The 15,466-nt window shown below is 47.8% G+C and overlaps 1 protein-coding gene across 9 annotated transcripts in view; it reads right to left on the bottom strand.

Moving 5' to 3' along the window:
* The window catches only part of kiaa0586 (KIAA0586 ortholog), a 204,575-nt gene that overhangs the window by 95,081 nt on the left and 94,028 nt on the right, over positions 1 to 15,466 (bottom strand). For all 9 annotated transcript variants that reach the window (XM_064336570.1, XM_064336561.1, XM_064336598.1 and 6 more), the window contains 2 exons: positions 1,484 to 1,556; positions 44 to 292 (listed from right to left, as the gene is read on the bottom strand). In XM_064336570.1, the coding sequence (XP_064192640.1) occupies positions 44 to 292; positions 1,484 to 1,556 (322 nt within the window). The remainder of the gene's footprint in view (positions 1 to 43; positions 293 to 1,483; positions 1,557 to 15,466) is intronic.

Here is a 15,466-nt window from a genome sequence, read left to right as displayed (position 1 = left end):
CCAACATGTGTGCGCTGGGGGGGGTGGAGGGGGGGTGACTCACCGGCTGGTGGGGACCCCTGGTCTTCAGAGAGGGGGCGAGGTGTTTGTGCTGTGCCTCAGGGGCGTGTCCTTGGGCCCCTCTCTGAAAGGGCTTTCTTCCTGCAGGTCTGGCCCTGCTCCCGGCCGCGCCTGTCCCCTCTTTCAGCGGGCCCAGGTCCTTGGCCCCCCCGCCCTTCAGCGGCGAACCTCCGCGGCTCCCTTTGTCCCTCTCGGCTGTTCGTGCCGCAGAGTCCTCTCTTCCCATTTCAGCCTGGGGGAGGAAAGCGGCCACTTCTCAGAAACGCTCGGAATTCAGCCTCGGGGAATCGACACGGCAAAGGACACTCATTCAACCGAGACCATAATAGCTTTTAAATGAGAAACAAACTCGGTGAAAGACCGCGAAGAAACAGCATTCTCAAAAACACAATCGGCACCTACAGATGATGTCTGGTGCTGGCTCTCAGTTGCCGGTGACGCAGTGCTAACGCTGAGCTGTTTCTCAGCCCTGACCTCGCGGCCTGCGTGGGTCCGTCCTCGGCAAAGGAATGCTGCCAGCAGATTACTTGACCGTGTTTCGCTCCTTGATTGGCCAACCATTCATCTTAGCCCATTTGTTTTTGCTCCTCCAGTCCTCCTTATTCTTTCCTTCCCTCAGGCTAACTTCTCCTTCTGCAATCACTGAAAGTGCTCAAGGGCTGCAAGCAAACAAGTGGGCCACCATCACCAACCTCTCTCTCTCTCTCCCTTTCTTTCTCTCTCTCTCTCTCTCCCTCTCTCTCTCTCTCTCTCTCTCTCTCTCTCTCCCCCCCCCTCTCTCTCTCTCTCTCTCTGCAGCAGTCTTCCGAAGGCCGGGCTCGTTCCCCAGTGGCGCGCCTGAGCCGAGGCTCCCCTGCCAACAGGGCAGAGAACCCGGGCGGAACGGCCTGGCAGCGCTCCCCGGAGTGGAGTGATGGCACGGGGGCCAGAAAGGCTGATGTGGAGACCCCCCCCCCCCCCCAGGGCCGTTTCCAGGGCGAGGAACAGCGCTCCACCGTTCCAAGGCCTCCGCAGAACCAGCTGAGGAGCGGGGAGCTCATGTGCAGCCGCCGACAGGGCCAGAGCTCAGAGAAACCCAAGTCAGGCCTTCTCCTCTCCGAACGCTCGCTCCATACAGGCTCCGTTTGGGGACCTCGGGGAACTCCGGACCTCACGCGCAATTTTCTCGTTAGACGCAGACGTCTACCAAACGGTCGAGGGTTTCAATCGTTGCTTCGGAACTGTCACTACATTCTTAACACAAGATACTTCGCCTCAGCGATTATTCAAAATGAAATAAACTCAGAGGCCCTTCCCAACTGGGAATGGAACTTGCACGCATCTGGTTACAAGCCCAAGGCTGAAGCAACGGCCTCGCAGCTCTGTCCGCTATGAGAAAGATATCACGGGGAGAGCAGGGTTCGCCAGCGGGAGCCCAGCTCACCTGGATCTCCTTTGAGAGAGTGCTGATCCAGGCGTCCACGGTCTTCTTTATCCTCACCGCCTCTTTGGCGCCCCTGAAAACCAGAAAAGACAGGCACTGAACCACCTTCAGATATTAAACTCCGCGTAACCCGCCGCACCTGCCAAAATGCCGCAAACCAGGCAGTCACAGTTACATCGCTTGTCCTCTTGAGCATACCTATTCATCTTTTATGCGGCTATTTAGGGGCCAACTATTGTATGGGGTAGCGTCGGTTCCATTCATAGCTGTATTATTCAGAAGCTGAAAGTGCTCATACAGTGGGGATAAACAGAGAAAGGAAATGGAATGAGGATATTGTTGGCTCTCATTAGGTTGAATCAGTTGGGCATTTCTACCCAAGCAATACCGAGCAATGCATATTTTATAACACCACAATTAGCAACTAAAGTGGGCCATATTAAAACAACTGAAATGGCCCGACCAAGTTGACAGTTGGTCCACGTCCAAACCTTACTCAGGAAAAGCTGCTTAGAGAGCAAATCTCACGGCGCAGCAGAATTTGAGCGTAAACGTGCGGAAGAACAATGCAGCGCCGCCGCGCTTTCACAGGAAATAAACGCTGAGCTCCAACAGGAGCGGCAAGACTCGTGGGCAGCCAGCCGCCCATGCGAAGACAACCATCTGTACGCATGTAGTAAAAACATTCCATGAGAACCTTTATTTCCTGAATATGAAAAATGTGAATCATTGCTTCATCATTTCGACAGGGCACAATGTACCACAAACAGCATTAGTCACCAGCTATGTTCAAGTCAAGTCTATGAGGTGAAGTAACTCAATTTCCTATTTTGCTGTGGAGAGACAGAGATAGAGATTGTGTGTGTGATGGTTTTTGTGTCGCGTGTTTGATGGTTATTATCAAACATACATATTATTATGTTTGTCTAGACAGGTGGTACGTGAGAGGTTGCTTCCAAGATACAGCTTTCAAGATAGCACTAATCTGCCAATGTGCTTCACTGTATGTAATGTTGGATTAACGTTTACTGTACTGGTACCATTACTCAAGTACATGCTGAAAAACCCAGCATACTTTTATACCCTAAAGCCCCTTTACAGTAAAACAAGAAATAATCATGAATTCTTATTTTAGTTATTATATCCATATTTTCTGTATAGACTTGTACCTTCTTAGCCACAAGCCTGGGTCAAATATTCTGCATGTTTTTGTTACAGTACATTTCAATCTTACTTTTAACTGAGAAATTCAGTTGATCTTTTTTCATGGATTAGTTATTGTGCTGTGCATCAGCGTCTGTTCTATATATTTTTAGCTTCAGTTGAGAATGGTTACCTCAAGATTCAACTAAGTTTTAACATTTTAATGGAAAATGTGAAACTATTCTTCATATTCCTGAGCATTTTCAACAAAACATTTTACGAGCCAAAATGTACAATAATAAGAAAGAATTTTGTTTTGGATCTTCATGAAAATAGATTTCTTAATTTTGTGCCAATCAGAAGGAATTTGATTCCTGCAGAAGTATTTAAAACAATGGTCTATTTTGCTTTCACACAGCTGAATTATAATTCAGGTCCAGCACAGTGCTTAAGGGATAGCGGTAACAGTGCTGATTGCTGGACTCACCCACGCTGTGGCACTGTAAATTATTCACTCAGAAAACACACACACACGCACACACACACGTGCATGCACACACACATACACATACACACGTGCATGCACACATAGACATACACACACGTGCATGCACACATACACACACACACGTGCATGCACACATACACATACACACACATGCACACATTTACATTATTTTTAAATACAGCATTTGATGGAAAGCAGGCACCCTTATCTAGAATCTAGAAGAAATTGCCTGTTCTATGGACGGAACCTAAGATTCTCCAGTTAAGAGAACACGATATTCAGCACCACAGCTGTGACATCGTGGTACACTTGGAACTTCCGTTCTTTTCATTTATTTGCTATAAAATGAAAACCAAAATATAGGGTTCCTGATAAATAGTGAAGACTCCTGAGACTCCAGAGACTGCTGAATATTCAACAGTACCATTCCCTAAATAATACATCTGTAATCTGAATCATGAGGAGCGCTGCACATAGCCATCTGGTTCCAATTCGGGAGGTGGGGGGGGGGGTCGGGTGGGGGCAACAAAACTTTATTTTTATTTTATCTGCAATGAAGTTAGTATGGAAACAGGACACTGAACCGGCCAACAGACCACCGAGGGGAATGCAAAACAGAACAAAACAAAGGAAGAGCAGCCTTCCATCCAGAAGAACACGAAACGCAGAAGAGCAGCAGCGCTGCTCCCGTGTCCGAGAGACAGCAGGAGCGAGAGGGTGCCCGAACCCCCAGGTTAGCCGCCGCCCGCGTTAGCCCAACCGCTAAAGCAGGAAAGCAATTCACCACAGCCCATGTCCCGATATGACAATTCACACAAAGCCCAGCCCACAACCTTTTGTAGAGCCGTGTCTCTGAGCGACAGCGACATTTACAATATCATCGGCTGATCTCTCCCCGGGAAACTCCTACACCGGCGACACGCGTCCTGACAATGGGCTTTCTCTCCCTCCTGTTTGTGCGGCCCGCCGTTCCGCCGGAGACAAAGCCGCCGCATCCATCACTCCGACCGCGCCGGCTGCAATCTGTCCGCTCGCAGTCGCCCGCCTCCGCGCTTCGCCCGCATCGCAGCGAGCGCTGGCTAATTAACGGCCCGCCGCATTCACGCCGGCCCGCCTGCGTGTACGCAGATTAGGCCGTCCTGCTCTTCACCCTGCACTCACACCGATGCATTTCAGCCCCACACAACGGCGTTTACTTTCACACATACGGGGAAAACCGTCAGATATGCAAAACCCACAATTCTGGAAAGGACTGATATACCACAGAGAGCTGAAAAAACCCATTACACCGGAGCGGAGCGTGCCAGCAAAGCCATTAATAACGAGTCCTGCACAGCTGCATTTAACACCTGAAAAAATACACTGCCTGAGTGTGAAGCAACAGCGCAGCCGCAAGAGCAAAATATTCACTAAACAAATGTTATTTGCAGAGCAGTAACAACATACACCTTGCACAGAAAAAAAACAAATGTAAAAAATATCAGGAAAATTACAGTATACATGCCAGTTCAGATATTCAAAACCAAGACAATATTGACAACCAAGAAATAATAACAATAATACCATTAACTCACAATACAAGAAAAGTCTACAATTAAAATGACAAAGTAAAAAGGGGAGAATGAAAGTTCTACTATAATAATGAGTATATAATATACACTGCTAATGCCAATAATAAATGTTAATACAGAATAATAAATCACATACAATCAAGTCTGCTCAGAAACAAGGGAATGGATAAAGCTTGCAAAAAATAATTATAAGAAGCGCGTACAAGGTTTTAAGAAAATCACATGGGTTTGCAGGAGGCAATGATAAAGAGATAAAAGAGTCAAGGTTACTGATGAAACGTAATGCAGTATGAAGAGGACAAAACGACAACGCAAGAAATGCAGAGACACCGAGCGAAGAGGTCCGCTTTGAGAAAAGGACAAAGAGAACGAGACCTCGCGGCTCCAAAGTAGAGCCTTTACTTTTTCAGTTCCTCACACGGGGAGCCACGTATACCCCCGTGTTTACAGTGCGTGCACAAGCCCAAACGACAGTGATTATTTGAATCAATTAGAAAGCACTTGGGCACAGAATGCACCCTGCCTTTACAGCTGTTTGAGCACGGAAAACACGATGCTCGACGATAACCACCGCGGATACACTCGAGCTCAAAGCTTCAGAAAGCCTGACATTAGGTCAGATTCAGCACCGAAATGGCTAATTATCAGCTTAATTTCCCTCCTTTCAGACGCCACAGGATAAAATCTATGGTTAAGAAAATCTAATAAAATGTTACTTTTGCCTAGAACAGTAACAGAGCATATCATCGTTAAAAAAAGGGGGGGGGGTGGGGGCATGAAGTAAAAAATAAAAAAATACTAACGCAAGGGAAAGGATGAGAGCCTTTATGAGTGCACACGGCTTCATTAATCTTTTAGCACGGAGGATGCCGCGTATGAAACTGTGCTCCAGTCGCATTGTGCCGTGTCACCGACCAAAATGAATGAATCTATCAAGCCTCCGGATCGTAAAGCGCGTCGTAAACCGTTTCCCACAGTTCCCCTCTCGTCGCGCAACCCCCCCGCCCCCCCCCCGAGCCTGAAAAACAAGCAGCATCTGGCATCCTCAGCCCCTAACCTTTCCGCAGAGGAGAAGATCAGAGCGATTAAAGGAGAGGGAAACTGCATCAGTCAGACTGCGTGTCTCTGCGCCCGCTCGTCCCGAGCCTCCGACCCGCGGGCGCCATCTTAGAGCGACGGTCACGGGCACGGGCCGGCGCGGCCGGCGGGAGAGGCAGCGAGCGGGCGGCGCCGGAGGCTGGACGGGTGATGTGCGGGTTCCCTGGATAGCGCCTCGGCTGTGAGCTGAGCCCACGTTCCCACAAAGCCTGAGACGCAGCTGCCGTTAAATGACCCGTGATACAGTGGCACTGCCACAAGCGTTACTGCGACCGCTACAGCTATGGGAGTCCAGGCTCTGAGTATTACATTATGGGACTGGTTATGCTGACTTTGGTTATGCTGTTGGGAGTATCTAAACCGGCAGAGCCCCAGTCTCTCCAGGAGACCTAATAAACACGAACCGTCATGGAAACGGCAACCGGGTCTGTATCACAAGGAGAAGGTTAGGAGTTTTCAATGCCATCAGTATGACCTTAGAATGCAAACCTTTGCCACTACAGTAACAGAATGCATTGCTTCCTCCATGGAAAAGAGGGGCTACTGGTACTGGTTCATACCCAATCAGTTCATACCAATCTGGTGCTATAGACAGACATAGCGATTGTCTGACTGTATTCAGTAATGGGACTGACTGAAACTCTCAGTGTCTCAGTATCTTTAAAACCAGATTGGCAGTAGTCCTTCCACCCCAAAATGCTCCTGAGGTACATTACTGTGGCTGCCCCAGCTACAGAGCACCATCCTGCCTTGTGGGTGCTTTCCCAGGGTGCACTGCAGGGCCCTATATCAGAACGTCCCTTCTGACAGCACAGTGGACCCTTGGCAAACACATCTAATCCAATTCTCCTTCCAAATGCAAAATGGGTTCGTACTGCAAACCTCAGCCTTTTCCCCCCCGAGGATATTCATTATGGATCTGGGCTTGGTCAACTGATTTGGCTGACTGCTCTGCTTTGCGATAAATGAAGGAGAATTATCCCCGCAACCCCATTCCAAGCGAGACTACGGACAAAATGGCTCACATTCTGGCACCGAAACACCATAAATAACAGCAGCTTCTCCATTTCAACCAGATGTCCCCTGTAATGGTTTTGCAACTGTACACACTTACAATCTAGTCAATACCGGCTTGTTTGAATCAGCGTACTTACATTTTGGAAAAAAGGTTTCTTCAGTAAAGCACAGCGTGTGCAAATAAAAATAACCATATCATTCGCAGATCCATGGCACAATCGCTAACCTAACAGGTCACGCATTTCAAATGTAGCTTTGTCTGTACATTAATCCAAGATGCAAGCATTAATTTGTCATTTTACTCAGGGACTGGTGAAAAAATGTGTTTCATCCATGCGTTACTTCCAAATCCCAGCTGCCTGTCTTTCCACACTCTGCCTGAGGGAAAATACTCTGGAGAAACGGTTTTTGTATGAGAGTGTCATCATCAAACACAGGAAATGTTTTGTTGCTGTAACACAACCAATGCCGGCATCACCATTATGCATTCATAAACAAAGGTACACAGAATTTAAAGATGGCCTTCAGGAACAACTTTAAGACTTTAACTCAGTTCTGTTCTGTTCTGGGAGTCTACGGAACTCACAGAGCGTCGCTCTTCGCTCAGAGAAAATTACGCTGGGTATTGCGCGTTCACCAGACAGTTCTAAACCGCGCTCAGCTCGCCTAAGCTAATGGTTCTGCGAGGAGCTTGTGTTACAAGAGGGATACAATTTCAACTGTCGCCTAAACAGCGGCGCTGCTTACAATCAAGCAATCACTCAGTCAAATTTGACTTTTTATGATGCCCTCAGCAAAGGAAGTGCAACAGAGTGCTTCATGAAGAAATTTCTAAAGCAATTTCTAAGATCTGAATAAAATAAACACACACGCACCCACAAGACTAACCCTCTCTAGTTTTTAGTTTTTGAAGAACAAAAACATCTCTGAATATGACTGTTTCTCCCCCTACGGAGTGGGCCAACGGTGTTGTACCCTTCTGGCCACCGTTTGAGGCTGTGCTTTATCTGCAGATGGCAGGCAGCACACCTTAAGGGGCCTGGAGAGGCCCCAGTACAGAGAACAGGCAGGCCCACTTTCAGGATACAGGCGGGAACCTGCACTTACCAACCACTCTAACTAGCCAGCAGATAAGTATGGAGCTTTTCAACCACCGTTTCTCCACCAAGAAGCACACCGCACTTCACCACACACTCCAACTCACGTGCGCACGTATGGAAATCAGTCATGAACCAAACACGACTGAGGCAAACAGGGCCAAACAAACATGTGGGACATTTTTTTTAAATGAAGGAAGATGGGAATGCAAACCTCACACCTTTCCCCAGGGTTCTTATGAAAACAAAAGCAAAAAAACTGCACCGTACCCAGCATGCGGAATTCCTCCCAAAAGCCTTAGGGACCGTTCACAAAGCAAACCAAGCGGAAAAGCTAAAGCTCAAATGAAAGTTCAAGCTTTCTTTAGAACACAAGCCCTGATGTATACCCTGAATTTATGTACTGAATTTATGGAATTTAAAAATGACACATTTTTAAATGTACATTTTTACATTTGGATCTTCCTATGGACATGTATAATTAAATCCTGAAAATGCAGGATGCTTCAGCAATGTACGGTACTACCCCTCTCTTATCTTCACAAATTTGGTGAAATTCAAATTAAAAATCATAAAATTATTCAAATCATTTGGTGTCTTCACACTTATCTGGCACTGTTTGGTTTTCACTGATCCTTCTATACCAGCATCGCTGGAAAGTAGACTTCAAAAGCAGTTTCAGAACTGGACTGATACGAAGCAGCAGGAAAGGCCGATATGTCCTTCAGTGAATCAGGGATGCATGCATTCTGCAACCCAAAGAATGATGGGAGAACCTGGTGACAGCTTCACACGTTCAGTTCATGTTTACATAGAGCTAAACCCACTCTCTGCTGCTCAAGAGCAGGTGGGAGTGGCAACCTGGCCTAATGACGTAAAGCAAAAAAAGCAGAGACAAAAACACGATCACATCAGAAACATTTAAAAGGGTTTTGAGAGAGACCGGAGTGAACCAAAAAGCCAGAACGAGAGAACGGGGTGACGGGGAAGGGTTCGGGCCTGCGTTCATGGCTCAGGAGCAGCGTCACAGCCAAACAGCGCTCGCCAGAACCGTGTTGCCTGTTAGAGGTGAAAATGTGCCACGCGCAGCCCTGGCTGACCAAGCCAGCCATCAAAGCGCCCGGCGCCTCTGAGCGCCGCAGGCCCGAAAAGCACTTCCTGTGAAACGCCTTCGACGCTATCCCTTTCAGACCGGCCGCCCGCCATTAGGCGTGGCGGGACAGACGCTGCCTTCGGTAGGCTCCAGCTCACCATTACCGCTCTACAATGGGCCGACATTTTCAGATATTTAGGCAATGGTAAATGGTAAATGGACTGCATTTATATAGCGCTTTTATCCAAAGCGCTTTACAACTGATGCCTCGCTTTCACCAGAGCAATTAGGGGTTAGGTGTCTTGCTCAGGGACACTTCGACATGCCCAGGGCGGGGGATCGAACCGGCAACCCTCCGACTGCCAGACAACCGCTCTTACCTCCTGAGCTATGTCGCCGCCAGGCTTCTGTTTACGGGGAGAAGTCTTTCAGCTCCGAGGAAGAACAAGAGGACAATACTTTGTTTACTTTGCTTAAAATTAAATCGGAGCCTGTTGAGAAAAACTGCCATGCCACAGAAAAATATACAGGTGAAGATCAGCAGACTCATGCGATCCGAGTAACCAATCAATTTCCCCTCCGTAAAAGGCGCTCCTTCCTGAGTACGTGGGCTGCCTCTGAGCACTCATGATGCTTCGCTCAGGATATAATCTAAACCTACGCACACAGCAGCGCAAGAGACGGCTAAATACTGGGGAGACCGCATGCTGCGTGCTTCCTCCTGTCCTTTCTAAAGACTCCAAGTTGCTGCTTGAGTTAAGAGTTCGAGAGGTGGTCACTCTTTCGTATTCATGAACGGACCCGGACTGTATTCAGGCTCTGCATTATTGGCTTTTATGACACTAGACATATCCAAGTTATTCAGATAAGTGGCTCTTGCGGACTGATGAATATTCACAGGCGCCGGGCTTCACCAGTTGTCAGGTTCGGCACCCCAGAGACAGGACTTTCAGCTGAATGTACAGAGTCACAAACACCTCACGGCTGATGAACGCGTCTCTGATAGCGTTTTGCCTAATGCCCTTATCTCCGAAGCGAGGACAAGAGCGTGACATTCACAGGCAACCAGCGGGCAGGCAGCGTCAGTCACCCAGGGAAGGCCTTTGTTTGGACGTGGCTCAAGCCTGATACTGATGGGAGTGGAGCTGCATAAACCCCTAATATAATATAGGTGGAGCAAAGAGAGCTTTAAATCACTTAACTGTGTACTGTGACTTCAATTATAAAATGAGCAAGCTCACTGGTTTAAAAAATTCAGTAAAATAAATTATTCGGCTCAAGTAAGGATTAAAACACGACTAATGGGCAGTTTGATTTTATTCGGTGAAGTTAAAGTCAAATTAGATGAGTTGAATTTATGTTAAAATTGATTTAGCACATTTCCTGATATTGTTTGTAGTTATATTGCGCATTTCCTGATATAAACCTCTCCCTGAAACAGATACTCATCATGGGACCAAAATAGGAATGCGTGCTGGCAATAAAAAGGCTTTTTGACAGCTAACCCCATCCATATAATGCTTTATAAATAGAACACTCAGCCTTATCCATAAACCCCATCCAGGGAAACCCACAAACGACAATCTTTCTCAACATACACAAGTCAATTTAGCATAAGATGCTCCCATATATGCATGTGAATTAACCTATGGAAAGTTCATTTAGAGAATTAAAGAATTAAGAATTTCAGAATGATTAGACAGCTTAACCCGTTTAAGTTGTATCTAGCTAATAAAATGAAAATGGAAAAAAAAAAACCTAAAGGAGTTATTTATGTAATTTGTGTATGTTTATGTATTTATGTTATTTATGTAATGACAACTCAAATTTGCATGTTAACATTTTCCACCACAAAATACTGAGCACTAGACTACAATGAGTCAGAAAAACAAAAAAAAAATGACGTCACTAATTTATTCAAGTCAAAGCATCTGGAAGGGTTACAGTGTATGAATCATAATGCATCGCTCACAGTAGCTAAACAGCATAATTAATTTGCATCAGTGAGTAGCAGATATCAGAATTCGTGAAGCCTTATGAAATGCTGATGTGACAACCATGGGTTTACATAAGAATGACTATTTACGCTGTAATCAACAAATGCTCCCCGTTTAGCTTTTTTTTTGGGGGGGGGGGGGGGGGGTTAACAAAAAGTGTGAAGAAAACGGCTTTAATTAAGTATGAATATCTGGTGCAATTTGTGGAGAGGTCACTTGCACAGAGCCAAATATGTTTGCCAAAAGGTACAACTTCCATTACAAATTCTAATTGATATGGAATGATCCACTTTCAGAAATTCCAAAGTGGACTGCTTGCTATGTATTTACCCAGCCAGGCTAAAGTGGGGCTGTCAACCTCCAACTGAATGCGGCAGGGTCCTCACCTGCGAGCTGACACTTCACACTGAGTTTATTGGGTGCAGGGAAGAGCTGGCCGTCGCCAGGTACGGGCTGCCTCGGACAGACGCCAATCAAAGTGATTGTTTCATCTGGCTGAGCCCTCCGCAGTCAGGATTCTGCTCCGAGGCCAGCTCTCAATCAGAGCCCGCAATCAGACCTGACATTATATCTCAGCCTTGTCCTCCACGCTTCCTTCTCTGGACGAGAGCACTTAACGGAGATGGGTTTCCTCCCCACCCAAAAAAAAAAAACAAACAAGCCCACGGCGTTTGTCTAATGCTTAGCGACGGGCCGAACGGACGGCGGAGAGAGGAGACCGGACCCTCCGAGCGTGGCGAACAGCCCCCGGCACCGCCTCGCTGCCGAACGGCGACGCCGGGGACGAGGAGCGTCTCTGTGCGCTGCAGCGCGGCGCGCTAATCCAACGCGACGCGCGACGACACACGAGCGCTGAAGGAGCGCTTCACCTGTCCTGCGCCAGCCACCGCGGAGACAAAGGGCTGCAGCGCTGACGCTGGAGCCGGGATTCTGCAGAGAACCCGGAGGAAGGAGAGAGGGCGCAGATGTGGAGTCTGCAGTGCAGGCTGTTTGCCACTCAAAATCAGAAAGCGCAAACATTATGCATCGCTATCTACAACACTGCTCATTGAGCACTTCTCTAATGACTGGTGCTGCAGTCACCATCAAATCCTCACCAGTGTGGCATTAAGATGCCCAGTCTGCATTAATGCAGAGGAGGATGCATTTAACCCAGTCTGCATTAATGCAGAGGATGCATTTAACCCAGTCTGCATTAATGCAGAAGAGGATGAATTTAACCCAGCCTGCATTAATGCAGAAGAGGATGCATTTAACCCAGTCTGCATTAATGCAGAAGAGGATGCATTTAACCCACCCTGCATTAATGCAGAAGAGGATGCATTTAACCCAGTCTGCATTAATGCAGAAGAGGATGCATTTAACCCAGTCTGCATTAATGCAGAAGAGGATGCATTTAACCCAGTCTGCATTAATGCAGAAGAGGATGCATTTAACCCAGTCTGCATTAATGCAGAAGAGGATGCATTTAACCCAGTCTGCATTAATGCAGAGGATGCATTTAACCCAGTCTGCATTAATGCAGAAGGGGATGAATTTAACTCAGTCTGCATTAATGCAGAAGAGGGTGCATTTAACCCAGTCTGCATTAATGCAGAGGAGGATGCATTTAACCCAGTTTGCATTAATGCAGAAGAGGATGCATTAAACCCAGTCTGCATTAATGCAGAGAAGGATGCATTTAACCCAGTCTGCATTAATGCAGAGAAGGATGCATTAAACCCAGTCTGCATTAATGCAAGAGGGTGATTAACCCAGTCTGCATTAATGCAGAGAGGAGCATTTAACCCAGTCTGCATTAATGCAGAAGAGGATGCATTTAACCCAGTCTGCATTAATGCAGAGAGGATGCATTAACCCAGTCTGCATTAATGCAGAGAGGATGCATTAACCCAGTCTGCATTAATGCAGAGAGGATGATTTAACTCAGTCTGCATTAATGCAGAGAGGATGCATTAACCCAGTCTGCATTAATGCAGAAGAGGATGCATTAACCCAGTCTGCATTAATGCAGAGAGGATGCATTTAACTCAGTCTGCATTAATGCAGAGGAGGATGCATTAAACCCAGTCTGCATTAATGCAGAAGAGGATGAATTAAACCCAGTCTGCATTAATGCAGAAGAGGATGCATTAAACCCAGTCTGCATTAATGCAGAGGAGGATGCAGGCAGGTGAATAGTTGTTTTTTTTTTGTTGGTAGACTGCTTTAATGGTTTATTGCCTTTGAGGAAGACCGGGCAAAGGAAGACAAAGTTCAGAAATGAACTGAAATACCTCAATTTGAAGCCACGACCAGCACCACCCTATTTTGAAAATGGCAATCCTGTGTAGCACCCAAATTATTCCCCATTTCCCAGGGCAGCACAGCTGAGGATGAACCCCCAAAAGCAGGGAGGAGCAGAGGGGCCCAGACAAGGCTCCAGATCTTCAGAGAGCAGACGAGTGAGACAGAAGGAGCCGGTGAAGAGTCCTCAGCCAGGACACAGAAAAAGGGCCTGCAAACAGGTCCCAGAGCATCCCTGAAACACCAGGCCCGGGGGTTTTACCGCACCGGCGTTCCCCGAGACGTAACGAAACCACGGGACAGAGCCCACGAAGACGCGGCCGACCGGCTTCTCCCCCCTCGGCCCTCTTCCCTGAGCCACCGCTGCCATCGGAGGCGCCCGCGCCGGGGAGGGCCGCCAGCCTTCCCGCTAATCCGGCTCATTAGCGGCTCCCTGGCGTTCCTCAGGGCCGCCGCGGCTCGCCTCGGAGGAGGGGCTTAAGCCGGCTCACGGGGAGATTACTGTCACTCGCGCGACGAGGCCAGACCTGCCGCAATATTGATTTTCCACAAACCCGCTCTGCCCCCCCTCCCCATCCCCCCTCCGCTGCCCCGCGCGAGAGAGCCCCATCCGCCGCCGTCTGCAGCCACACCACGAACGCACGCACAGAGGACCACGCGCGTCCAAAGAAAACATCAAATAACAGGATTTTCTCTTTTTTTTTTAGAATAAAAATTTGTTCACTACCACATTGCTTATTTTATACAACCTTTTGAGCTCGTCTTTACCGATGGTGTGAATAATTCTGAAGGGCACTGCATATACACAAACAATGCACACACACACACACACATATTATTGTACGTGCGTATGTGCATTTGGGTGCATGCATGTAGACACTGCACTTATAATCAGAGCTGCATAAGGTTCCTATATTAAAGCCAATTTTGAGAGCCGATATTTCGACCAGTGATTGTGCCCCCGGTTCTAAGCAGAGGAAGGAGAAGAGGGCGAGGCTTGCAACACGGCCCAGGAGCCCAAGCTCATCTCCGTTCCCCTGCGCGGGTCCAAACACGCCCGGTCTGCCAGGCCTCTAACGTCACACGCTTTAAGCCTTGGGTCGTAAGGGTCGCAGTGGTGACCTCACCATCCCTCGCCCCACACGCCGGGATTCCGCCGGCCCGTCCGAGCGGCGGCTGCTTCAATGCCCTGGATGAGCGCGTATGCGTGACGTTTAAGGACGTCTCTGACGGGCAGCCGAACCTTCCTGTCTGACCCTTTCACGCTCCCGGGGAAACGTCACGGGCGAGGCGCTGAATTTTCACCTAGCCAGAAGGCTGCAAATATCACATGAAAGCAAACTGAAACACAAGCCCCCCACAGACCAAAGCACTCAAAACAGTAACAGACGGTTCACTCGTCAGTGGATGCTTCGCTTGGGCCAAAGTCAGAACGGCGAAACAGCGCCTTTTGTTTTGGCTCTCAACAGACCGTGGAAGCAAGCGTACCTGAAGGGAATGAACTCCAATGGATTCCAAACAAACGCAGAAACGGGCACTCGTACACCCGTCATTCAACACAGATTATTCATTAAAATCCGCTAGTTTCAGCAAAGCTTTCAGTGCAAGAAAGGTAGGTGACCTTAAACTAAGTTAGGAAAGAAGTCTCGATAAGTAAAAAAACCCAGCAGGCATGTTGGAGATTCAGAATTCCACCCTTTTTTGTGCTAATATTGAACCTGTACAAATCAAAGAGATTGGATTGCCAACCTTATTTCCAGGAAGTGTAAACCTGTTTTCCACTGCTACGTCTCAGACCCGACCTCCGGAAGTTACCCAGAACCTTTCCAAAATTGCTTCTGCGATAAAAAGCTTTGTGCCTCCCAACGTGATAAAAAGCAATAACGTTTTTCAATAAATTTTGTGCAAATACAGGCCCGACAGCAGGCCCAGTTTGTGTCTGCGCAGCAGAATCCTTGCGCTGCTTCCTGAGACGTAAAGTTACCGAGTTATCGTGTTAAAAGGCATTAAAACAGCGGCTGATTTCATAGCGTAAAACAGGCTGTGCCGGTCGTGTCGGAGAACACTCAGAGTGACTGATATACGGGCAGAATCAGGTTGACTGTGTGGCATGGGCGTTCTGACGTGGTCTGGTTGTGCTGTGCCAGTCGTAAGGCAAGCCTCTGCTGCCCTC

This window comes from Anguilla rostrata, chromosome 1, assembly GCF_018555375.3.
Source record: "Anguilla rostrata isolate EN2019 chromosome 1, ASM1855537v3, whole genome shotgun sequence".
Taxonomy (NCBI): Eukaryota; Metazoa; Chordata; class Actinopteri; order Anguilliformes; family Anguillidae; genus Anguilla; species Anguilla rostrata.
Note: the sequence above shows the minus strand (reverse complement) of the source record. Positions and strands in the feature narration are given on the sequence as shown.